At 44.6% G+C, this 25,349-nt stretch overlaps 1 protein-coding gene across 4 annotated transcripts in view; it reads left to right on the top strand.

Moving 5' to 3' along the window:
- RMDN3 (regulator of microtubule dynamics 3) overlaps positions 1–25,349 on the top strand; it is a 167,575-nt gene that overhangs the window by 10,454 nt on the left and 131,772 nt on the right. For 2 of the 4 annotated variants that reach the window (XM_029598573.1, XM_029598572.1), the window contains exons 2-3: positions 94–213; positions 18,789–18,993. In XM_029598573.1, coding sequence (XP_029454433.1) covers positions 18,798–18,993 — 196 coding nt within the window. In that variant the 5' untranslated portion in view covers positions 94–213; positions 18,789–18,797. The remainder of the gene's footprint in view (positions 1–93; positions 214–18,788; positions 18,994–25,349) is intronic. The other 2 variants (XM_029598575.1, XM_029598574.1) reach the window with 2 other exon arrangements.

Genomic DNA, 25,349 nt, shown 5'->3' with positions numbered 1-25,349 from the left:
CTTATAAAAACTGACTGTATTTCATTAAGAGTGAAAAATGAAGGAAAGAGTGCAATAAATGGAAGAACTAACCAGGCTTTCTTTGTTTTACAGGTGAATAAACTGAAGTCTGGTTACTGGTAGAACTGACCTGTGTAATGAACTCTTTGAGCGGTTAAAGCTGCGTAAATGTTATAATATCTAGGTAACCTCCTCTTGACAAGTGAAACCTTGGTAGGTTTGCCATATGTCTGAAAAATTTTTTTACACTTAAAATTAGGGCTGAATATGGTATAGCACTGTCTCAGTCCATTGGTCTGGTGGCATGATAATGTTCATAAAAAAACAACCAATTGGACACAGACTTGAGGAGGAGGAAGTAGGGCATGGGCTTAGCACTTACCAAATTGTTGATAACTTCAGTCTGATAAGGATGAGGTAATTTTCAATAGAAAAGAGTTGCATGGTTTTCCCTTTCTTCCTTGTTTAGATATTGTTATGGCTGCAGACATAGTAACATAGTAATGTTGGTAGATAAAGACCAAATGGTTCATCAAGTCTGCTCAACAGTTTGCTTATGATAGTAACTGCCATTCCGTGCAGGTTACTCCCATGCATTCTTTTAAGGGTATAAACTGCCATTCTGTGCAGGCTGCCCCCAGCGGAAAAGTAACATCATCCCTTTCTTCAATCATTAACTGTTCTCGCCTTCACCACCCACTGTGGGAGGGCATTTCAGGCATCCATCACTCTTCGTGAAGAAAAATGTCTTGACTGGTGGGATAGATGTTCCGTGCAGGCTAATAGCCACTCGGAGGACAAATTTCAAAGCATTTCAACTCTACCCATGGGCTTTTTAAAAATTACCCATGAATTATGCAAGTAAAATTATGCATGTAAGTTCACTACATGCACACTTTTACCTTGCAGTATGGGGAGGCCAGGGGCGGCTCAAGGCAATCTGCCACCCGAGGCAAGGGACGAGATGGCACCCCCCTCGTCCCTCCTCCCTTCAGCTGCTGCCGGCCTGGCCTCTGGCAGCGGCCTGCAGCAGTGACCCTCCTCTTTCTGCCGCCACCAGCTTGGGTCTTCAGAGGCAGGCAGGGTGAGGTGGACACCCCAATGGCGTTCTGAGAGGGGGCATTTTTTTTGCTGCCTCAAAATTCTGCCACCTGAAGCGGCCGCCTCACCCTGCCTCATTATAGAACGACTCCAGTGAGGGGGCATTCCTGGAGGTGAGGTTTGAAACTGGGTGTGTACTTTTTGAATTTAAGCACATGCATATTTTTTGTTGGAAAAAGTACCCACACAGAATAGCAGGTGTAAATCTGTGCAGGTACTTTTTTCCTTGGGCAATTTTCAAAGTGAAAATATGTGCATGCTTTCACTTTGAAAATTAGTGTAAAGTTTGTTGATAAAAAGTGTGTGTATGTGTATATATATGTATATATATATGTGTGTGTGTAAAAGAAGCTTTCAAAACAGTTATTTTCACACAGTTTAATAATAGGATTTCCAATGAATTATTTATCCAGAAAAGTTTTTATATTATCACTATAATGGATTAAAGAAGCACTAAATATTAAAAACTTGACCACCGTACATCATTTTTTAAAGTTTCAAGCTTCCAAAAATGTTGCATAAAATATCAAGAGGGCAATTTTAAGACTGGCTGCGTATCTGCAAATTCTGCTCTGTGTGTGTGTAAAACATATATAATTTATTTATTTTATATATATTAGAAGCCAATTACAATTCACATTATCAGTGCTCCTACAATAAATGCATATAGCAACATCCAAGAAAAGGAGACACCCTCAGTATATAAACTAACAAAAATTCACCATTTAAAAATGAACTTTCCAAAATCTGACTAATCAGCAAATGGTCTGCTAACATTTTTGAGCAGAAAACCAACATATTGTCTTTTAAGCATTTCTGGCAGAAACACTTAAGTGACCCAGTGATGAGTTTCCTTTACCCCCACGTTACAAAACAATTTTTTAATTTTAAGCAAATCTTCTTTTAAAATGGCTCAAAAATCACATTATTGGTATTGTCCTCTCTGTCCTGACATGTTGTCTGCCATATTTATTTTATTTATTTATTTATTTATTAGTGGTTTTTCTTGACCGACCTTCATCAGAGATATGCCGGTTTACATGTAACAGAGGGAAAACAAAGAAGGAAGAGAGCAGTTACAAAAAACAGGGTAAAGAAGAACTGGGAGGTGCAAAAGAGGGTGCACGTAGGAAAGAGAGCATTAGGCATGAAGGCGATATATGCAAACTTATATACACAATATGTGTCCCAAAATTTAAGTTGGGATGAAAGAGTGCAAATATCCAGTGGCGGGTACAGTGTTATGGACAGGTTAGATAAACTATAAATTTCACAAAATTCGGTTGCCGTGTGGCAGCACAGGATGTACAGACAATGCTTTACATACAAGAGAATATATCCAGGGTTGATAAAGGGGGAGAGGGCTGGGAGGATCTCTATGGAAAGAAGGTAAGGTAGATAGACGGAGATAGATTGACAGGTTATTGAATAAAGGATTTAAGGGTAGGCTTGTCTAAAGAGCCATGTTTTGAGTTTTGATTTGAATTTATGTGCGCACTGCTCTAGTCTGAGTTCAGGTGGCATGGCGTTCCAGGCACAGGGGCCGGCGATGGAAAAGGCACGCTCTTTTGTGGATTTGAGGTGAATATGTTTCGGAGAGAGAGTGTGGAGAGTACCCTTGTAAGAGGATCTGGTGGGTCTGGTTGAGGTGTGGAGAAGAATTGTGTCTTTCATCCAGTGCATGTTTTGGTTGTGGAGGGTTTTGTGTATTATTGTGAATGTCTTGTAAGTTATGCGCTGTTGAATAGGGAGCCCAGTGCAGATCTTTGAGTATAGGGGTGATGTGATGTCACATTTATCATAACGTGCTGCATAGGAGATACCAATATGCTTTACAAATTCTGATCCCCATATGCAAGCAAAAATTATTTTTTCTTTAAATATCTCTCGAATGATGAGCAAGTCCCCATGTTGCAGTATAATATTCTAGACTTCTTGACATCACTACAATCCAGGGAAAACACAAATCACCCTCGTCAATGGTTTCTTAAATTTTGGTATCAGCAGCAACTCCCTATTAGCAAACAGGGCTCTTTTACAAGGATTACATATATTATTTTACTTTGATAACCCCTCTGAAGGAACCATTCTTTCATATGAACAACCTGACTTCTAAATTCTGTAACACTGGAACATAACTATCAAAGTTGTAAAAATTGTCCTATTGGGATATTTTCCCTTAAATGACATGGATGATGACTAAAAAAAATGTAAAAGTGTGTTCCTGGCGGTAGGTTTGTGAAAAATGCTTGTTAATATTTTGCCATTATTTATATATACTACCAAGTCCAAAAATGAAATCTGCTCTAAATGGCTGTGCATGGTAAACTGAAGATTTCCATCTCGCATATTAAGCTATGTCTAAAAAGTTTGGAGAAGTTCCCACGATGCTGTCCAGATGAGAAATGCATTATCAATAAAACATACCCATAATTTAATGTGCTGCTAATAACTGGATTTGTATACCAGTAATTCCTCAAACTTTGATGCATATAAACAAGCCACAGAGGGGGCTATCATGGCTTCGATTGCTGTCTGCTTAATTTGTGCATAAAACTGGCCATTAATTGAGAAATAATTCTTCATGAGAGAGCAGTCTTCGCTGAATCTCCTATGAATCTTTGATGTTCCTCTGTTAATCCAGCCAAATATAAGGAGTTAGCAATAATCTGTAGAGCTGATTCCTGAGGAATGTTGGTGTATAAGACTGTGATGTCTGCTGTAACCAGAAATCATAAAGACTCACAAGGTTTAATAATTTAAATAAAATGTCGAATCCTGAATGTGTAAAGTCTGTAGAGATACTAAAGGGGCAAAAAGGTATCCACATATTGTGATAATGGTTCTAACAATGATCCAATCCCTGACCCAATGGGGCTTTTTTCTGGTGGTTTCTCTAAACTTTTATGTATCTTCGGTACTAAATAAAAAAAAGTTGTATTAGGATATTGTACAAACAAAAAATCATACTGCTTAGATGTAATATCCCTTCTGCTAAACCCCAATCCATACTTACGGTACTTGATGTCATCTTGACACTCGTATATGGTGTCTTGTGTGAGAGGTCTATAAAATCCAGATGATTGCAGTTGATGTAACGCTTCCCTATTGTATTGTTCCACATCAAGAATCACTGCGCCCCCACCTTTTTCAGTTAGATGTACCTCTATGGATCTATCCTGTTTTAATGCCTCACATGCCCTCCTTTGATCCTTTGTGAGATTCATGCTATATGCGGGGTTCACTATTTCCATCCAAATTAAATCTCGCACAACTAATTTTTCAAATGCTGCAAACATAGGGTCTGTAGAACCTGATGGAGAACATTTTTTTTTTTTTTTTTTTTAATTTTCTTTAGAACATTTTAATTTATTACAAAAGCAAATTTGTATAGTAGAAGAGGTTGGTTGTGAAATGTAATGATAATTTTAATCAATTACCGTAATACATCTATATAATTGCATCTGGATAAAAAAGGATTATAACCATACCTTAGAACAAAAAAAGTCCTTGCAATTCTATTTCAGAGAAGGGATATGAAGACAAGTTGAAAGCTGTGCATGCATTTATCATTGTGAATGAGTGACTTTTTTCACTATTTATTTATTTATTTATTTAACATTTTTTATATACCGAGGTTCTGGTAACAATGTTACTAATCACTTCGGTTTACATATAACTTTGGGATGACATAACACGTGTGTCTTACAGAGAACAAGGAAACGAAAACTGGGAAATAATTAAAATTACATAACACATTATGAGAAACAACATTTAAAATTACTGAAATCTAACATAGCGATTAGGATAAGTCATGTAACAAGTGGCAAGAGGAAATTGTATTTGTTTCTGGGATTATTAAGTAGTGGGACACAAAATGCGTTGACCAAGGTGGGAGAGTGATAGTGAAGTCCAACTCAGGCGTAGGCTTGGGTGAAAAGCCAGGTCTTGAGTCTTTTTTGAAGTTAATTGGGCATTGTTCGAGCCTAAGGTCTGAAGGGAGAGAATTCCATAGGTTAGGGCCCGCTGTGGAGAAGGCTCTTTTGTTTAAGGATATTTTGAACGAAGGGGCTTTTAGCGAGCCTTTTTGTGCAGATCTCAATGGACGGGATGATGAATGTAGCTGCAATGGGATCCTGAGATCGAGGTGTGAGGTTTTGTAGATAGATTTGTGGATGGTTGCAAGAGATTTGTAGAGGATTCTATATTTTATAGGAAGCCAATGGAGATTCTTTAAAATTGGAGTGATGTGGTCCCTTTTTTTTGCTTTAGTTAGGATCCTAGCAGTGGCATTTTGTAGCATTTGTAGAGGTTTTATGGAGCTAGCTAGGAGACCAAGTAAAAGAGAATTGCAGTAATCAATTTTTGAGAATATGATTGCTTGCAAAACTGATCTGAAATCATGGGGGTGGAGTAAGGGTCTAAGTCTTTTCAAGACTTGGAGTTTGAAGAAGCATTCTTTCACGGTGTTGCTAATAAAGCTTTTGAGATTCAGTTGGTTGTCCGTGATAACTCCTAGGTTTCTGACCAGAGGAGATAGAGAGGGGGTTGCCACTGGATGAGAGTTAGCGAGCTGGTAGTTGCCATCTTGGGTGATGAGGAGGAATTCAGTTTTGTTGGCATTGAGAATTAGGCAGAGGTTGGATATGGAAATGAAGCATGAATTCCAAAAATGAAGGGTTTCTTGCAGTGATTTGGTTATTGGAATGAGAATTTGGACATCGTCTGCATATAGGTAGTGGGTTAGATTCAACTTAGATAGTAGGTTACAGAGAGGGAGCAAGTAAATGTTGAATAAGGTCGGAGATAAGGAGGATCCTTGAGGGATGCCTAGAGTTGAGCTGATAGGCTGGGACTCATTGTAGTTGATCTTGACTTTATAAAACCTATCTTGTAAGAAGGATTTAAACCAGTTGAAAGCGGTGTTTTTGATTCCAATCTCTGCTAGTCGGTTTAGGAGGATCCCATGGTTTACAGTGTCAAATGCCGCTGATAGATCGATGAGTATAAGAAGGCACAGTTGTTTTTTCTCTAGGTTGAAAAGGATGTTGTCGGTTAGAGAAATTAAAAGGGATTCAGTGCTTCGGGATTTACGGAAGCCAAATTGCGTTGTGGCGAGAATGTTGTTGTCTAAGAATTCGCTGAGTTGATGATTTACAATTCTTTCAAGGATTTTAGCTATGAAAGGGAGATTTGCTATTGGCCGAAAGTTAGCTAGGTTTTCCGGAGATAGATTTGGTTTTATTAGAAGAGGTTTCAGGATGGCGAGTTTGAGTATGGTTGGCACTAGGCCCTGAATAAGTGAAGCATTAATGATTTGAGCGATTGGCTTAGCAATAACTTTGGCGCTTGCTATGAGAAGATTCGCAGGAATTGAATCAAGAGGGTGGGAAGCAGGTTTAAGTTTCTTTAGTATGTTTTCAATCTCTAGCGAGGATGCTGGTTCGAAGGCTTCCAGGCTTGAGGCGTGTGATGGGGTTGCTGCTGAGAGCAGGTGTTGGGGGGAAGGATTTTTATGATCCCAAAGAGGGATCAGGAGGTTGGATATTTTTTCTTTGAAAAAGAGTATATCTTGTCTCTCTGGTTGAGACCAGGATTCTTGCCATTTCTCTTTCCTTGCAAGTGTTTTTTGAGAGGGTGAGAATCCCAAAAAACGATAATCATCCCCATCAAATTGTTCAAAAGACCACTCTCTCATAAACTCAAAAGTTATTGACTTGGGAGCTTTACTAGCACCATGAGTTACACCATAATCATCTGAAGAATTGCTTAAATAATCAAATGCATATGTCTGTTACAGTTCATCCATGGATAAACATACAGTTTGAATAATCAAATTTCATCCCTTCTAAATTTATTGACCTTTGAGTTTCTTATTACAAAATTTATCTAAATCAGATTGAAACTGTGATAGTTTTTTGGAAAAATTATCAGGTGATAACCATTGTTTTCAAATTGTCCATACGTTTTGAATATTCTTCTGCATGTCTTTCATCACAGACTTAGATGTTTCACTCATCAGTATCATGAGGTCATGTGAACACTTGCTGAGTATAGTGATCCAGTAACCATTAAACTGTTCATTATCTGTCTGAATATAAAAATAGGTTCTTTATAAATGCGAAGACTCAATGGAATTCTTTTAACTCGACAATATTCATTTAAGGCCTGATTTCAGAAAATATTTACATGCTTAAAAAAGGGTTTTGCACATGTAAATTCACTTTACTTATATAAGTGGACTTTTGAAAATTGCTACAATATATGCTATTGAATCGTCCATAGGATTTACTCGCATAAAGTGCACTATACGTGGGTAAATGATTTTTGAAAATTGCTACAATAGTAGATACATTTATATGTGTAAATCATTTTCAGAATTACCCCCTTTGTATGGCAGAGTACAGTTCAGCTCAGATGAATCATTTCTGATCCCACATTAAAGTTTTCCAATTCATATTCGTGCTTATTTCAGAAATATCTGATTCAAACAAATGCAAACCTGACAATAGTGCAGAAGCTGCTTGTTCGGTGCAACTGAAAATTGATCAGTAAAAAGTGATAACCATAGGCAAGAATATAATAGTAGCCGATTACAATTCACATTCAGTGCTTCTACAAAGGGACAGTAAATTGCAAACCGGCACGCGTGCACGCATTTGCGTATATATGTCAGCCCGTGCCCAGATAAGCAGCCATTTTATAACATATGCACACGTTAAAAAAAAAAAATGCCGGGCCGCACGTCCATATGTGCCAAATTTTAAGTAGGAGCGTGCAAATCCTGCTTGTACCATATAAGTTGGGGGATTTTAAGTAATGCGAACCTCTCAGATCTGCCTAGTTTTCTTTACATTTTAACTTATACGGCATCCATAGTAGAAGTAAAGTTACGAAGCAGGGGGCCTCTGTGCACACCGGGTCACGTGAATATTTATGCGTTCATCTTAGGTTCAAGTCCTGAAATACTCTTGCCCCTCCTAGATCATGCTCATGTCCTACCCCTTTATGAAAGCTTTCAAGATGTGTACTGCGGGAGATATGCGAGTATCTCAGTGGCATTTAAAATCTGCTCTGTGTTTGTGAGCCCGACTTTTTCGCACATCCCCTAATTAATGTGCACGTCGGACTTTTCAAATTCACCGCTAAATGCATTTTCCTATAGTATAGACAGATGGACTCAGGACCAGTGGGCTTATGCTCTCCTGCCAGCAGATGGAGATGGAGCAAGCTGACATCACAGTATATATAGCTCTGCAATGACCCCAGCCTGCCTGTATTCTCCGTCTCCAGTAGGTGCCCTCTACCCCCTCAGCCAGAGACCGTCTCTGACTTAGCCGATAAGTGCTGAGCTCAGGTAAGGTTTAAAAAAAAAGAAAAAGGAGAAAGTTATACCCTGAATCAGAGACACAGGAGTTTTAGGACTTCCTCCGCTCTCCGTTCTCGCCACGCCGTGCCAATGTTCATTCCCGCTCCCGTAGGGGTTGGGGAACTGAGTAGCCTGGTGGGTTGAGCAGCCCCCAGTGGGCTAGGCTCCGCCCTTAGGCTTTTTTCTTGCATGCTGCGTGGTGGACTGCAGCGGCCATTTTCGTGCACTCTTGTGTGTTCTGCACTCTATAGGCAGTCGGTGTGCGCAGTGTGTTAGCTCTGTGCACGCATTGTGCACTCTGTTTTTGGGTGTGCTTTTAATGCACTCAAACTTTATGCATTTAACTTGGTAAACAGGTTGCCCGTGCACCTTTCCGCGCTTTCTTCTAGGCGTTTAATTTTTGGGCGCATTTCATTTTTGAGCGCAAGCCATTCTGAGGCACGTTTATTGCAGCCATGGCACTGCTAAGCAAGAAGCCTAAGCATCTTCCTATTTGTGTTGCCTGACATATTAGTGCTTCTCAGCCTGACTTGGCTTCTAGCCTGTGTCAGCACTGCTCAGACGCTCAGGGAGAGTTGCCTTCCTCAGATTTTGCTAAGCCTGGCTCTTCCCATTCTGATGATGGGTTGGTCACAGCCTTGACTGGGGGGATGCCAGATCTTGGTTCTCCCTTGACTGGCTCCTCTGCTGGCGAGGGCAGTTCTGTGGGACCAGCTCCATTTCCTTCTGGGCTTGATCTGGACCCGGCTGCTTTTTTTTGGGTGGAATATTTTCAAGGCTTACAAGCCTTTCTTTAGGCGTAGTCCTCTGCATCCCCCATTTCTCTCCGGTCGAACCCTTACCCAGTGGCTCTTCCCTCTTCCAGTCCTATGCTTAAGCGCTGGGGCTTGCTTCGGCTCCCTGTGGGTGTTCCCAATAGGAATCTGGATGGCCCTGATGATGAGGGTGATCCTGTTTCCCTAGAAGATGGGGAAGTTCCTCCAGGGCTGGAACCGTATTGAACCATGTTGCAGTTCTTTCATAGAGATGAACTGCTGGTCCTGATTTCACAGACCTTGAAACAGCTGGGTGTCCCTGGTTTGGATGCTATGTCAGAGCCGAGGAAGAATCCCATTTTGGTTTCCTTATGTAAAGCCTCTTGTTTTTTCCCTGTGATAGATGCCATTCAGGAATTGAATGATCTGGAATGGGATGCCCCAGAGGCAAATTTTAAAAGGGTCTGACATTGAAAGGCCTGTACCCCCGGAGCCGGCTATGAGAGAGCATTTGCGTTTTCCAAAAGTAGATGCTCTGGTATGTGCCGTTTTTCTAAGTGGATGACTATACCCATAGAGGGAGGAGTAGCCTTGAAGGATGTATGATAGAAGGATTGAGGCTATTCTTAAGCAAGCCTTTGAGGCAGGGGCGCTGAATTTACAGCTTGCCTCCTGTTGCGCCCTAGTGGTGAGATCTTGTCTGCTTCTCTCTCAGGAGGCTGATGAGTCTGGAGGGAATTCCATAGCGATTATGGAGCCTGCTGCTGCCATTTTAGCAGATGCAGGTTGTGATTGTCCAGGCGTCAACTCTGGTTGTGAAATTGGTCAGCTGATGCAGATTCCAAAGCTAGTCTTAACAAGATGCCCTTTAAAGGCTTGCTTTTGTTTGGGAGCAAGTTAGAGAACCTGGCCAGTAAGTGGGACAAGTCTCCAGTGCCTCAGTTGCCTGAAAATAAGAAACAGTTACAATGCCCCTTTGGTATGAGGGGTCGTTTCCAGGGTTCCAGGTATTTTCATCCCTACAGAAGGACGACCTTTCAGTGGACTCGGCCTTTCGATATGTCTCTGTTCTTTTGTCCCCAACAGCCCAAGAGAGGAGCGGGCTCAGGTGATGGTCCTTCCAGAGCTTCCCAACGAAGGTCTGCCAACCCACCTTCCAGAACAGGAAATAGGGGACATCTCTCTCTCTCTCTTTTATCAGAGGTGGGTCAAGATCACGTCTGACTAGTGGGTGCTGGAGGTGATATGTGAAGAGTATGCTCTGGAATTTCGCAATATTCCGCGGGACATGTTCATGGTGTCCCCATGCCACTCCCCACAAAAGAAGGAGGTAGTGGAGTTCATGCTTCAAAGGCTCCTTAGACTGAGGGCTATGGTTCTGGTGCCCAAGTGTCAAGAAAGTATGGGGTGATAATCCATTTATTTTTTTGTGCCCAAGAAGGAGGGCTTCTTTCGTCCCATCCTGGATCTCAAGAAGGTCAACCATCACTTGAAGGTGACTCATTTTCAAATGGAAGGAAACTTTACACTCTGTGATAATAGCGGTGCAGTTGGGGGAATTTCTGACCTCCTTGGTCCTGTCAGAGGCTTACCTTGCGTATTCCCATCTGATTGGAACACCAACGCTTTCTACGCTTTGTGGTGTTTGGGCGCCATTATCAGTTTTAGGCACTGTCTTTTGGTCTAGCCACCGTTCCCAGAAAACTTTACAATATTATGGTGGTAGTAGCAGTGGTCTTGCAAAAAGAAGGTATCCTGGTGCACTCGGACTACTGACTAATTCGAGCCAAGTCTCAAGAAGAGAGCCGCCTGATGATATACAAGGTGATATCCTTATTGCAAGAGCTTGGTTGGGTGGTGAACCTGATGAAGAGCAATCTTCGACCATTCCAGTCGTCGGAGTATCTGGGGGTCCGGTTCAACAAGGGACAGGACAGAGTTTTCTTACCGGAAGTTTGAATCCAGATATTGATGTCTCAATTGAATTAGTTGATGAACACCATATGCCTGATGGTATGGTCCTACCTATAGGTACTCAGCTTGATGGACTCTGGAAGTGCGTCCTCTTCAGCGCTTTCTGCTATCTTGTTGGAACCCGCAGTCTCAGGATTATGCGGTTTGGCTCCACTTGCCAATGGAAATCAGCTTCCACCTCCAGTGGTGGTTGCAGGAGTATCACCTGAGAAAGGGAGTTCCCTTGTCCTCTCTGGCCTGTTTAGTACTCACAATAGATGAGTCTCCATGGTTTGGGGGCTCACTGTCTGGAGATAATGGCCCAGGGGTGCTGGAATGCCAAAGAGTCCCAGTGGAATATCAATCGCCTGGTGTCCTGGGCGATATGGCTGGCAAGCTTGCAGTTCAGCCACAGGCTGCGGAATCAAGCGGTTCATGTGATGTTGGACAACGTGATGACAGTGGCCTATATCAATCGCCAGGGTGGAACCAAGAGCCAGCAAGTGTCACAGGAAATAGACCAGCTGATTGAATGGGCGGAAGATCATCTGCAGATGATCTCGGCTTCTCACTTTGCAGGAAAAGATAACATAAGAGCAGACTTTCTCAACAAGGAGAGTCTGGGCCCAGGAGAATGGATGTTGTCATCCGAGGCATTTCAGGTGATTGTGGATCGTTGGGGCTTCTGTTCCTAGACCTGCTGGCGACTTCTCGAAATACGAAGGTTCTTCTTTTCAACAGTCGTAGGAGAGATCCGTGCTCCCTGGGAATAGACTCTTTCCTACAGGTCTGGCTGGAAGACAGATTGCTTTATGCCTTTCCTCCTTGGTCCTTGCTAGGATGGATAATTTGCAAGATCAAAGACCACAGGGGGCTAGTACTCCTGGTGGTGCCGGACTCGCCCAGGCATCCGTGGTATGCGGATTTGCAATGACCCCTGGTGGAGGCCTCCCTTTGTCTTCCACTGCACATGGATCAGCTACAGCAGGGACTGGTTCTTCACGCGGATCCGATTCGATTCTGTCTTACGGTTTGGCTCTTGCGAGGGCTTGCCTGTTAAAGCATGGTTATTCCTCTGCAGTGATTGCCACTTTACTCCTCGCTCGCAAGTTCTCCACTTCCTTGGCTTATGTGCAGGTTTGGAGAGTTTTTGAGACCTGGGTTGAGTAGTGGGGTGTTCTTCCTCATTCAGTTAAAATCCCTCTCATTCTGGATATTTTGCAGGATGAATTGAATAAAGGCTTGGCCCTTAAGTCCTTGAAGGTTCAGGTTGTGGCTCTTGTCTGTTTCAGGGGCCTGGTGAATGGTGTTTCTTTGTCGTCTCATCCTGATGTGGTCCATTTTTAGAAGGGAGTGAAGCATCTTAAACCTCCCTTGAAGTTACCGGTTCCATTGTGGAGTCTTAATTTGGTGCTGGACGTTTTGGTGGGCCCTACATTCCAACCGCTGCATAGCCTTTCCTTACGGTTGTTAACCTTGAAAACCTTGTTCCTGGTGGCTATATGTTCTGCGCATTGGATTTCTGAGCAGCAGGCCTGGTCTTGCTGGGAGCCATTGTTTCGGGTGACTCTGGAGGCGTTGCGTACTGTTCCATCCTTCTTGCCCAAGGTAGTCTCGAACAATCATTTGAATCAGTCCATCTTCTTGCCATCCCTGGATAAAGTCAGGGATGTGGAGGAGTTTCTCCTTTTGTGCTCCTTGGATGTTAAGCATCTTGTGCTGTATCTGGAGGTCTCTTGAATCTTTTCGAAAAATGGGTCGCCTGTTTGTTCTCCATGTGCGAGTAAGCAGGGTGCTCTGGCTTCACAGGATAACATAGCTCATTGGATTAAGGAGGTGGTCACAGCCGCATATGTGGATGCTGGGAAGCCATTGCCCACTCAGGTTAGAGCTCATTCGACTAGGGCCTGTGAGGGAGTCAGTTGGACCATTAGATGATCGAGGGCTTAAAGGGGCACTTAGAGAAGATAAGGCCATCGCAGAAAGATTAAATGATTTCTTTGCTTCGGTGTTTACTGAAGAGGATGTTGGGGAGGAACCCGTAATGGAGAAGGTTTTCATGGGTAATGATTCAGATGGACTGAATCAAATCACGGTGAACCTAGAAGATGTGGTAGACCTGATTGACAAACTGAAGAGTAGTAAATCACCTGGAGCGGATGGTATACACCCCAGAGTTCTGAAGGAACTAAAAAATGAAATTTCAGACCTATTAGTAAAAATTTGTAATCTATCATTAAAATCATCCATTGTACCTGAAGATTGGAGGATAACAAATGTAAACCCAATATTTAAAAAGGGCTCCAGGGGCGATCCGGGAAACTACAGACCGGTTAGCCTGACTTCAGTGCCAGGAAAAATAGTGGAAAGTGTTCTAAACATCAAAATCACAGAACATATAGAAAGACATGGTTTAATGGAACAAAGTCAGCATGGCTTTACCCAAGGCAAGTCTTGCCTCACAAATCTGCTTCCCTTTTTTGAAGGAGTTAATAAACATGTGGATAAAGGTGAACCGGTAGATGTAGTATACTTGGATTTTCAGAAGGAGTTTGACAAAGTTCCTCACGAGAGGCTTCTAGGAAAAGTAAAATGTCATGGGATAGGTGGCGATGTCCTTTCGTGGATTGCAAACTGGCTAAAAGACAGGAAACAGAGAGTAGGATTAAATGGACAATTTTCTCAGTGGAAGGGAGTGGATAGTGGAGTGCCTCAGGGAACTGTATTGGGACCCTTACTTTCAATATATTTATAAATGATCTGGAAAGAAATACGACGAGTGAGATAATCAAATTTGCAGATGACACAAAATTGTTCAGAGTAGTTAAATCACAAGCAGATTGTGATAAATTGCAGGAAGACCTTGTGAGACTGGAAAATTGGGCATCCAAATGGCAGATGAAATTTAATGTGGATAAGTGCAAGGTGATGCATATAAGGAAAAATAACCCATGCTATAATTACACAATGTTGGGTTCCATATTAGGTGCTACCACCCAAGAAAGAGATCTAGGCGTCATAGTGGATAACACATTGAAATCGTCGGTTCAGTTGGCTGCGGCAGTCAAAAAAGCAAACAGAATGTTGGGAGTTATTAGAAAGGGAATGGTGAATAAAACGGAAAATATCATAATGCCTCTGTATCGCTCCATGGCGAGACCACACCTTGAATACTGTGTACAATTTTGGTTGCCGCATCTTAAAAAAGATAATTGCGATGGAGAAGGTACAGAGAAGGGCTACCAAAATAAGAGGAATGGAACAGCTCCCCTATGAGGAAAGACTAAAGAGATTAGGACTTTTCAGCTTGGAGAAGAGACGGCTGAGGGGGGACATGATAGAGATGTTTAAAATCATGAGAGGTCTAGAACGGGTAGATGTGAATCGGTTATTTACTCTTTCGGATAGTAGAAAGACTAGGGGGCACTCCATGAAGTTAGCATGGGGCACATTTAAAACTAATTGGAGAAAGTTCTTTTTTACTCAACGCACAATTAAACTCTGGAATTTTTTGCCAGAGGATGTGGTTAGTGCAGTTAGTATAGCTGTGTTTAAAGAAGGATTGGATACGTTCTTGGAGGAGAAGTCCATTACCTGCTATTAAGTTCACTTAGAGCAGGGGTCAGGAACCTTTTTGGCTGAGAGAGCCATAAACGCCACATATTTTAAAATGTAATTCCATGAGAGCCATACAATATGTTTAAAACTAAATACAAGTAAATGTGTGCATTTTATGTAAGATCACACTTTTAAAGTACAATAAGTCTCTGAAAATATTACACCAGGCCTTAAGACACCAATACATCTCCTATTAGGAAAACGGACCAAGTCAGGCTGCTATGGAGTCCTACACAGAAACTACACGCTAGCAGAAAACCTCACCTGAATCACGTGCTGTCCCTCACCTAACATAGAATAAACAGACCAAAACGCATAACAAGAAGCATGCAGAAAAAAATGAATTGGAAACTGCAACAAGCCAGAGTCTCTGTATGCAGTGTAACAAAGGAAAAAAGAAACATCACCCATCCTTATAAAACAAATCAAGAAATATAAAATCATCAGCAGTAAAACTGTACTAACAAAAAGAACATATTTCGAAACAGCTGATGAGTGGAATATCCAATAATTAAAAACGCATATAAAACATTTCCAGATACCAACAAAATATTTCAAAATAGCAGACACAAAGACCCAGTAATGAAAAATAATAAGGATACAAAAATTTTTTTGCTCTGCATACCTGGGAACGTTTGATATCCAGGTGTCCTGAGATTGTTCTGAATTAGCAGGAGGCGGGGTGGTTTGCTTGGAACTTTCTCCTCTCTCAGTCACATACCAGCGCTCTCACTCACACTGGCTCTCAATGACACACCTATACACACATGCTCTCAGTACTCACATATACACATGTTTTTTCTCTCTCACTTATATAGGCTCTTAATTACACATTTACACACATGCTGTCTATCTTTTCACACTTACACACACACACACAGGCTTTCAATCACATAAATACATGCTGTCTTTTTCTCTCACACACAGACTCTCATTCACATGCTTACAAACATGTCCTCTTTCTCTCATTTACACACAGGCTCTCAATCACATACTCACATGCTCCCTCACCTAAATCAGCTCTCAATCACACACAGACACACATGGTCTCTCTCTCTCTCTCATTTAAACACTGGCTCTCAATCACATAAACCAGCTCTCAATCACACACAGACACACATGATCTCTCTCTTACTTATACACACAGGCTCTTAATCATACATACACATGATTTCTCTCACACACAAAGGATCTCAATCATACACACATACTCTTTCACACAAACAGGTTTTCAATCACAAACTTACACATACAGGTTCCCAATGGTAAACTTACATTCATGCTCTCTCTCTCTCTCACAGGCAGGCTCTCAATCACAGACATACTCTCTTTCACATGTACAGTCTCTCAATCATTCACATACATGCAATCTCTCTCACACACACACACACAGCCCCCCCCCCCCCCCCCCCCCCGCGGCCCGGAAGAGGAAGTGGAGAGTATCGGGTGCCTGCGCGGCAAGAAGAAGCCACGCTAGTGCGCTTGGCATCGGCCCGAAGAAAAGAAGACTGCAGCGCGGCTCGGAGGAAAATGAAGAGCTTCAACCGCGGCCGATGGGACTCCGCCTCCGCGAGGGCTGAAAATGAAGAGGTTAGCGTTGGGAGGAGGCTGCTGCTGCTGCGAGTTCCCGGGGTGGGGGTGGGGGAGAGAGAGAGTGAATGAGCGAGCAAACACACATGCTTGCTCGCTCATTCACTCTCTCTCCCCACCCCGGGAACTCGCGGCAGCAGCAGCAGCCTCCTCCCAACGCTAACCTCTTCATTTTCAGCCCTCGCGGAGGCGGAGTCCCATCGGCCGCGGTTGAAGCTCTTCATTTTCCTCCGAGCCGCGCTGCAGTCTTCTTTTCTTCGGGCTGATGCCGAGCGCACTAGCGTGGCCTCTTCTTGCCGCGCACGCACCCGATGCTCTCCACTTCCTCTTCCGGGCCGCGCGGGGGTAGGGGGTGGGAAGAAGAGAGCACGCCGGTGCCGCTGACTCCAACTGTCCTGCCGCGTTCCGCCCGGGCTGACAGCATTTTAAGCCCGGGCGGAGGAGGACCGGGGAGCAGCTGGGTCAGCGGGAAAGTGTGGCGACTGTCTGCGAGCCAGATGCAGCCGTCAAAAGAGCCATATCTGGCTCGCGAGCCATGGGTTCCCGACCCCTGACTTAGAGAATAGCCACTGCCATTAGCAATGGTAACATGGAATAGACTTAGTTTTTGGGTACTTGCCAGGTTCTTATAGCCTGGATTGGCCACTTTTGGAAACAGGATGCTGGGTCTTTGGTCTGACCCAGTATGGCATTTTCTTATGTTCTTATGCTCAGGCAGTATCATGGGCGTAGTTTAGTCTGTTGTTTCCCGTTGATATCTGCCTAGCTGCGATGTGGTCCTTCTTACACACTTTTTCCATGTTTTATCATCTGGATGTGCAGGCCTGGGAGGACGCAGCCTTTGCACGTGCGGTGTTGACTGGACCTCAGGCAGCCTCCCACCCTGTTGGGGAGTAGCTTTGGTACATCCCATTGATCCTGAGTGCACCTGTGTACATGCTAGGAAATGGAGAAATTGCTTACTTGATAATTTCCTTAGTGTAGACAGGACTCAGCTTCCCGCCCTCGGCTGCTGCATGAGTGTCAGTAGTCTTCCTGTGGTGCTCTGGGTCCCGAGGGATTACTGGTAAGTTTTCATCCAGTCCCTAGCTTGGGGTGCCTAGAATCTTACTTGAGTTCAGTGTTTATGGTTGGTTGAGCACAGTTCTGGTTACCTGTTTTTAATCCATGTTTTTTGCTTTTCTGCCCACATTTGCTTTTGAAGAGAATACTGGCAGGCTGGGTCATTGCAGGGCTATATATACTGTGACGTCAGCTTGCACTGTCTCCATCTGCTGGTGGGGGAGCGTAAACCCACTGGTCCTGAGTCCATCTGTCTATGCTAAGGAAAACAAAATTATCACTTAAGTAATTTCTCCAATAGTAACATCTAAGCAAAGGAGATACCCTTAATACATATACAAACAAAAATTCACCATTTAAAAATGAACTTGACAATTTCAATTTTATAGGATGAAAAACCAGCTCATCAGCAAATGGTCTAACATATCCGAGCAGAAAACCAACATTGGGCACTTTTGGATGTTTTTGCCAGCAATGATTAAAAGAACAACATGTTGGGTTTCTGCTCAGTCATGTTAGCAAACCATTTGCTGCTGATCTGTTTTTTTTTTTTGATCCTATAAAATTTAAATTGAAATATTAATTTTTAAATGGTGACTTTTTTTTTTTGGTCTAGATGTTGAGGGCGTCTCCTTTCCTTTGATGTTATGGTGTGTGTGTGTATGTATATGTGTATGCATATCTACTAGATAAATGAAGCTTGACCGACGTGCCGCAAATGCGCAGTAGAGAGCAACTCTACCGCGCATGCGCGGGCAGCACGTCGGTCAGAGCTTGCCTGTAACAAAAATGGCGCGGTAGCGGCGGCGAGGAGCAGTAGTGGCGGCGCGTGCGAGGGAGGGAGGGATGGAGCTCCCCCGGAGATCTTCCGTCTGCGCCATCCGAAGGGGTTGTGAATGAGCTGAGAGAGGGGGAGTGACTGAGGGGAGGGAGGAGGGAGTGACTGAGGGGAGGGAGGAGAGAGTGACTGAGGGGAGGAGAGAGTGAGGGGGAGGGAGGAGAGTGAGGTGGGAGGGAGGAGAGGGGGAGGGGGAAGAGTGGGGGGAGGGAGGGGGGAGGGGGAAGAGTGGGGGGAGGGAGATTAGAGGGGGAGGGAGAATGAGGGGTAAGGAAATGGACTGAAAAAAAATGTTAATGTAGCCCGTTGTTACGGGCTTAACGGCTAGTGTATATATATATATAGAGAGAGAGAAAGATACATGTAATATGGGATTAAAACTGAATGTATGCCCTGATATAGTTGATCATAGCTATACATGTGCAAGAAGTAGAAAACAGATATGAATAGTTAAACTTAATTTTGTGTAACTCTGGCTGCCTGTTATTTCTCTTGGGAACAGGAAACAGTTATGTCTAAGCTGGAGTTTATTGGCTTTGGAATGGCATTGGGAGCATCTATGGGAATTGGCCTACTTTATATGTTTTATTATCAACCTTGGAACCGAAAAGAGAAGAAAGGAACGCACAAAACTGAGAATGGACTCTGGACGAACAATTCTCTGGAACATCTTGAATGTATGCAGGTGCCTCAGAATCTGCCCCAGGGTAACACAAAGATCATATTCCCTCCTTTCTCTCCCCAGTTATTTCTCTTTGGCAGATATGAAAATAGATAAATTTTAAAAGAATGTTACATTTTATGTTGTGCAAAATTACACACAGTAAGCGGTAATACACAAGCCGTGTCAATAAAAAATGTTGCTAAATTATGCTTTCATTCTCCAGCCCTTTTGAGAACAGACAGGTTAGCAATAATTAAAAATTACACTCACTGCATGAAACAGTCATATCTTTTTCTACATGGGGCAATTGGTGGAACTGAGCTTGGCTCCTTTATGGAGTAAGGTTTGTTACCTTGATCAGATTTTATTATTACATGCATGTTAACCAAGCATAATCCCTGAAAGCAATTTCAGTTTAAACCGTTTGGATAATAACTCTCTTTTTTTTGTCCAATGCCTAATAGAGGCCTACTGCTGCCAGTAGCATAGTGTTTTCAGGGTTTTTTGAATGAAATTCTGAAAAATTCTGACTTCCCCAAAAACACTGGGCAGAGACAGTTCCAGGCAGCAGTGAGCCACTGCCTCATGCAGCAGGAATGATAGACAAAACCCCATTCCTTGTATGTACTCAGATCAGTCCAGACTCCTGGGTTTTGCCTCCCCTCTAGTAGGTGGAGACAGAGAAGTTTTAACAGATTCCATCCTATACCCCTGAGGTGCCACCTAGAGTCTGTCAGTATTTCTCTGTCTCCAGCAGATGGTGGAGGTGCAAAACCTTTAGTTTGGGTTTAGTGTTAGGTTTTTAGTTTGTTGGTATTTGTTCCTTTGGGAATCTTAAAAACACAAGGATTTAGTAAAAAAAAACCAAAACAAAGAGATAAGATATCTCTTTAAGCCTCCCAGGGGGTTGCTAGGTCCTGAAGGGACTATCCCCCCTGGTAACAGAGGGTTGGGAGCCCTGTAACTGCCTGTGGCTGAGAGTGATACCGGGGAGCCCGTTTCACTCACCCTCTGAAGATCTGCACACAGGAAAAAATAACACTGAGGTGATTTTATTTAATTTCTGAGCCAGCCTAGCTGACTCTTTCGGCCCTCCTTCCTTCCGATGGCGTTTTTGCGGACCTTTTCAGTTCCTACGAGCTCCTGTGGGTTTGACTTGGTCATGCTGGTTCTTTTTTCGGGCCCCAATCCTAATTTAGCTCGGGGATCATGCCGCATGGTGCGGCCTGTGGGCTGGAGTTTGTACCAGTTGCTTGTCGGGAGGGGAAGGCTCTTCGGGGAAGCCGATTCTGGCGAAATCGCTTCTGACTTCCACAAAAACACTGTGCAGAGATAGTTCCAGGCAGCAGGAATGATAGACAAAGTCCCATTAATAGTGGATGAATATTAATTTTTTGTTACATACATTTTTTGACGTGTTGTACAGTATAGAAAGAGTGTATCTTTGTTTTGAGTGTTTTTAACCACCCCACAGTGCTTCACTTAATGCCCAAGTTCAGTCTAGTATAATGAGGCAAAAACAACCTCGGGATCTCCTCCATACAGCAGTAGAAGGCAGGGCTTATTGTTGAAAACATGAGTGTTAGCCAAGCGAAATCCCTGTCAGCATGAGCTACATTAAACACAGACAGGGTTATAACATCAAATTGCATTAGGGCACTAATGCTTGCAATAAAAGTATGCAAATTTAACATTTTTTCCCAAGCGGGCAGAGTAAATTAAAATGAGGAGTGCTTAACAATCCGTGCAATAGTGTAATGCATATTATCACAGGTTTTAGCGCCGGAAGTAACTACACCTTTTTTCCTAGCATTATGCTTTGTGATATGCCCGAACCTGGATTTGTGCTAAAAATTGCAAATTCTGTTTCGCACAGGGGAGGGGGGAGAGAGAAAGAGAGCCTCTGGGGAGGCACACATATTAGTCAACTTTTTATACCATTGTAGGAGGGGCAACTAGGAACTCTAGGTGAGATTTGGGTGGTGGCCTAGCTTTTTTTTTTTTTTTTGGGGGGGGGGGGGCAGTTTTGCATGCACAGTCAGAGGTGCAAATAGCACAGTACACATCAGTGAAGATTTGATGTGATTTAGAGTGAGGAAAGGTACACAAAGATGAGATTTGTACATTGTACTCTTGACCTAGTTTGATGCACTCTCTACCTAGACTTTTTATTCAGGGTTTGTTTTCAAGCTCTGCCAATATTGCAGGATTCACTACAAAATTGAAGTACCTCCCTAAAGACTAAAATTGTATATCCAGTGTGTTGGCTTTGATATATAAATTTGTTACAGCCCTCTCACATACCACAATTATCCCATATGTATGAAACATACTTGACCTTTTTCAAAGTAGAGGGAGAAATATTTAAAGAATATCTAATTTGTAGCTCCCTTTCCCTAATACGAGGACATAGTATAGCAGAAGTTATGAGAATGTCAGAAGGATGAGGCTGAGTGATTGAACTTTTCATCCACAGTATGCAGTTGATTAGAAAGAATGCTTGAGACCAGTTAATTCTGGCTTGCTCAGTTTATTTTTTGTTAGACAGGTATGCCCTGTCTGTTGTAATATCTGTCAGGTCAATCCTATAAAGTGCGTCCACGGTTTCCCCGTTCCTAACCCGCTTTTCAACTCACTTTCCGGCCACGTAACCCTTCCTGCGATCCCCAATCCCCTTTAACCTACTCTTACCGCGTCCTTAAATCCCCGGGCAACCCCTTCCGCACGCGGCATGTATATTGCATGTAAACGATTGAATTAGCTATTCCCTGTACGTACCAGGATCAGTCCAGACTACTGGGTTATGCCTCCCCTCCAGCAGATGGAGTCAGAGAGAAAACTGAAAGCACCCCCTAGATATTCTGGTGTGCCACCTGCCATCCTTAAGTATTTCCTCTGACTCCAGCAGATTGAGAGACATAACCTGCAGTCCTGTCTATCCTGACAAAAAATCCTTTCAGGTGTCATTTATTAATTTATTACTTTATACTGTCTAGATCAACTAGTTTATTTCTTTCTTTCTCTAATTAGTTAAAAAAAAACCAAAAAAAACCAGTGTATTAGTTTATTGTTCTTTTCCCTGATTCAGCGCAGCGTTTGTTCCCTGCAGCGTGGAGGCAGGCTGTGAGAGCGTTGCTCTCATTTAGTTTCCTGGTGTTGTGTCCCTTTGGTCGGGGGGAAAGTCTACCAGTGGTCCGGTCACCCTCCCCCATCTATCTGTGCTTTATTCCAGGTTTTCAATCCTGAAGAGGGCTTTTGTTTATTTGTAAAAAAAAAAAAAAAAAAAAGAAATAATAATAAGAGTTAAAGATTGAGGACCCATAAGTCCTGTTGGGAACAGGCTGTTGTCCGTTTGCAGCCCTAGCCTGCCGCGCTGACCAGGGACTCCGGAGGGGGTGAGGGTTCTTCACCCGGCGATTTTGCAAGTCGCGGCGACAGCTACTATTTTGGCGCGTATTTTGCTGCTCCCAGCCCAGCTACTTACTTTTGGCGCGTTTTCTGCCTGCAGCCCCAGGATGCCGCGGTCTTCAGCCTGCACGGCCTGTGGCAGGGCGGGGGCGCGACTCTCCAGGGAGGGTCTCTGCTCCCACTGCATTCCCGGGGGCGAGGGACCCTCCCGGGGGCCGAGCGCAGCCCGCAACACGGCTTCTCGTCCTTCCTTGGAGCGATTAGGGAGGCTGGCAGCTGCGCGGTCCTTAGCCCCGCCCCCCACTGTTAGGGAGCCGGCGGCCATTTTGACCACGCGGCAGCCTACTGATTCGGCATCGGAGGAGGAGGATTTTTCTCATAACTCTCCTCCTGTCTTGAGCCCGTGCAGTGGATCGGAATTGGAGGCTCCTCGAGTCCCTCCCCCTCGGGACCAGCCCGCGGGGGGGCTCCAACAAAAGGAAAGTACCTTTTTCTTCTAAATTTGTCCTGTTAATGCATCAGGCATTTTTGGACGCAGAGGCAGGTTGGGAGCCGGATGAACCCCCTCCCACTAAGGTCCCCAGAGTTTCTCCTGAGCAGGGCCGGTCTGGGTCTCGGGACAAAGCGGGGTGTTCGGATGCAGCCAGAATTTATTCACTAGGGGGAAAGGGGGGTCCGGGCGCTCCGGATCTCACCCAGGGGTCTCCGGATGGCACAGGGTCTCCGGATGGCACAGGGACAGAGGTCTCTGACGCTCAGGGAGCGCTCGAAGGCGATGACCCCCAGATTCTGCGCCTGTTTGGTAAAGACGAACTTAACTTTTTGATCCTTCATGTTTTGAAGGAGTTAGAGATCCCAGCGCCGCAGCAGGACACTGACACTTCCACAGGGGACATAGCTATGGCAGGTCTAAGGGCCCCCCCACAGACTTTTCCCTTACATGCCAAGGTCTTACAGATCGTATCCAAGGAGTGGGAGGTGCCGGAAGCATCCCTGCGCGTAAGCAGGGCAATGAATAAGTTGTATCCCCTGCCTGCGGATTCTTTGGATATCTTTAAGGTCCCTTCCATGGATTCGGCAGTGACTGCTGTGGTTAAGCATACTACCATTCCCGTCACAGGAGGGGTAGCCTTGAAAGATCTCCAAGACCGAAAGTTAGAGGTCCTGTTAAAGCGCATATTTGAGATAGCGGCCTTAGGGGTCCGAGCAGCGGCATGTAGCAGTATGGTTCAGCGCGCTACTCTCCGCTGGGTTCAACAATTGCTTACCACGCAGGAGCTCCCACCAGCCGAGGCTGAGCAGGCCAACCGTGTGGAAGCGGGGGTTGCTTACACGGCGGATGCTTTGTATGATTTGTTGAGAACCTCGGCCCGCACGATGTCATCGGCGGTTGCTGCTCGGCGTTTGCTGTGGCTTAGGCGTTGGTCGGCGGATGCCTCGTCTAAATCGCGCCTCGCCTCTTTTCCCTTCAAGGGAAAGTTGTTGTTTGGGGAGGAGCTGGATCAGCTCTTCAAAGACTTGGGGGGAGAACAAAGTGTATAAGTTACCGGAGGACAAGCCCCATTCATTTCGTTCTTTTGGGAATGTACGGTCCCGTTTTCGGGGCCAACGCCGGTTTCGTATGGGAAGGGGGGCTCCTTTCCCGCAGAAACAGCAGGTTCCCAGGTCTCAGCCTTGGTCTCCTTCCTTTCGAGGCAGGCGACCACAGCGTCTGGGATCCTCGCAGAACTTGCCCGCCGGCAAGCCTTCGCAATGAAGGCGTGCAGGCCCATTCCTCCCTCCCCCGCATCGGAGGCCGGTTGTCCCTGTTTTGGGAGGAATGGGTCAAGGTCACGTCGGATCAGTGGGTCCTCGACGTCATTCGTTACGGCTACGAGTTGGAGTTTGCTTGGCCCCTCTGGGATCTTTTTATGATCTCTCCCTGCGGTCCTCAGGAGAAGAGGCAGGTTATCGCCCACACTGTGCACAGGTTACGGACTCTGGGAGCAATATTGCTGGTTCCTCCGGAGGAGACCAGAACAGGCAGGTATTCCATTTACTTCGTGGTCCCAAAGAAGGAAGGTACGTTTCGCCCAATTTTGGATTTGAAAAGAGTGAACAACGCCTTGCGAGTTCCCCGATTTCGGATGGAGACGCTAAGATCTGTTATTGCGGCCGTCCACAAGGGAGAATTTTTGGCTTCTTTGGATCTGGCCGAGGCGTATCTTCATATCGGGATCAGGGAACATCACCAGAGGTACCTCAGATTCACAGTATTGGGGGAGCACTTCCAGTTTTGCGCCCTTCCGTTCGGGCTAGCCACGGCCCCGAGGGTATTTACCAAAGTTCTAGTAGTAGTCGCAGCCTATCTGCGACGCCAAGGAATTCTGGTGCATCCCTATTTGGACGATTGGCTCATGCGGGCGAAGTCAGAAGAGGCGTGCCGGCGAGCAGTCCAGTCGGTTGTACAGCAACTTCAATCGCTAGGTTGGGTAGTCAACTTTGCGAAGAGCCAGTTCCCCTTTAACCTACTCTTACCGCGTCCTTAAATCCCCGGGCAACCCCTTCCGCACGCGGCATGTATATTGCATGTAAACGATTGAATTAGCTATTCCCTACCATCCAGTACCGCGCGCCCCGACTATCGCTTTTTTACCCTGCTGTTTTGCCGCGCATTTAACCTGCTAACTTACCGCCTACCCTTACCCTTGTGTTAAAGGCGGGTAAGGGTAGGCGGCAAACTTTCCCCCAGCCTCCGCTCACCTGCCCTGGCTGCGTCCATGGGTGCTGGTCTCCGGGGCAGCCCCAGTCCTCTCCCCTCCTCCCGAAGCAACAAAAGCGAAAAAAATCGAAAAAAAAAAGTTGCAAGAGAGAGAGGGGAGAGAGGACGGGCAATCCTACGCTCGGGACTGCCAATCCCCTCTCCCCTCCTCCCGAGGCAAGGCGCGAAAAGCAGCCTTGCTCCGGGAGGAGGGGAGAGGGGACTGGCAGTGTAAAGCGACGGAGCAACTT

Source organism: Rhinatrema bivittatum, chromosome 4 (assembly GCF_901001135.1).
Source record: "Rhinatrema bivittatum chromosome 4, aRhiBiv1.1, whole genome shotgun sequence".
NCBI classification, from domain to species: domain Eukaryota; kingdom Metazoa; phylum Chordata; class Amphibia; order Gymnophiona; family Rhinatrematidae; genus Rhinatrema; species Rhinatrema bivittatum.
This window is presented reverse-complemented; position numbering and strand designations above follow the sequence as displayed.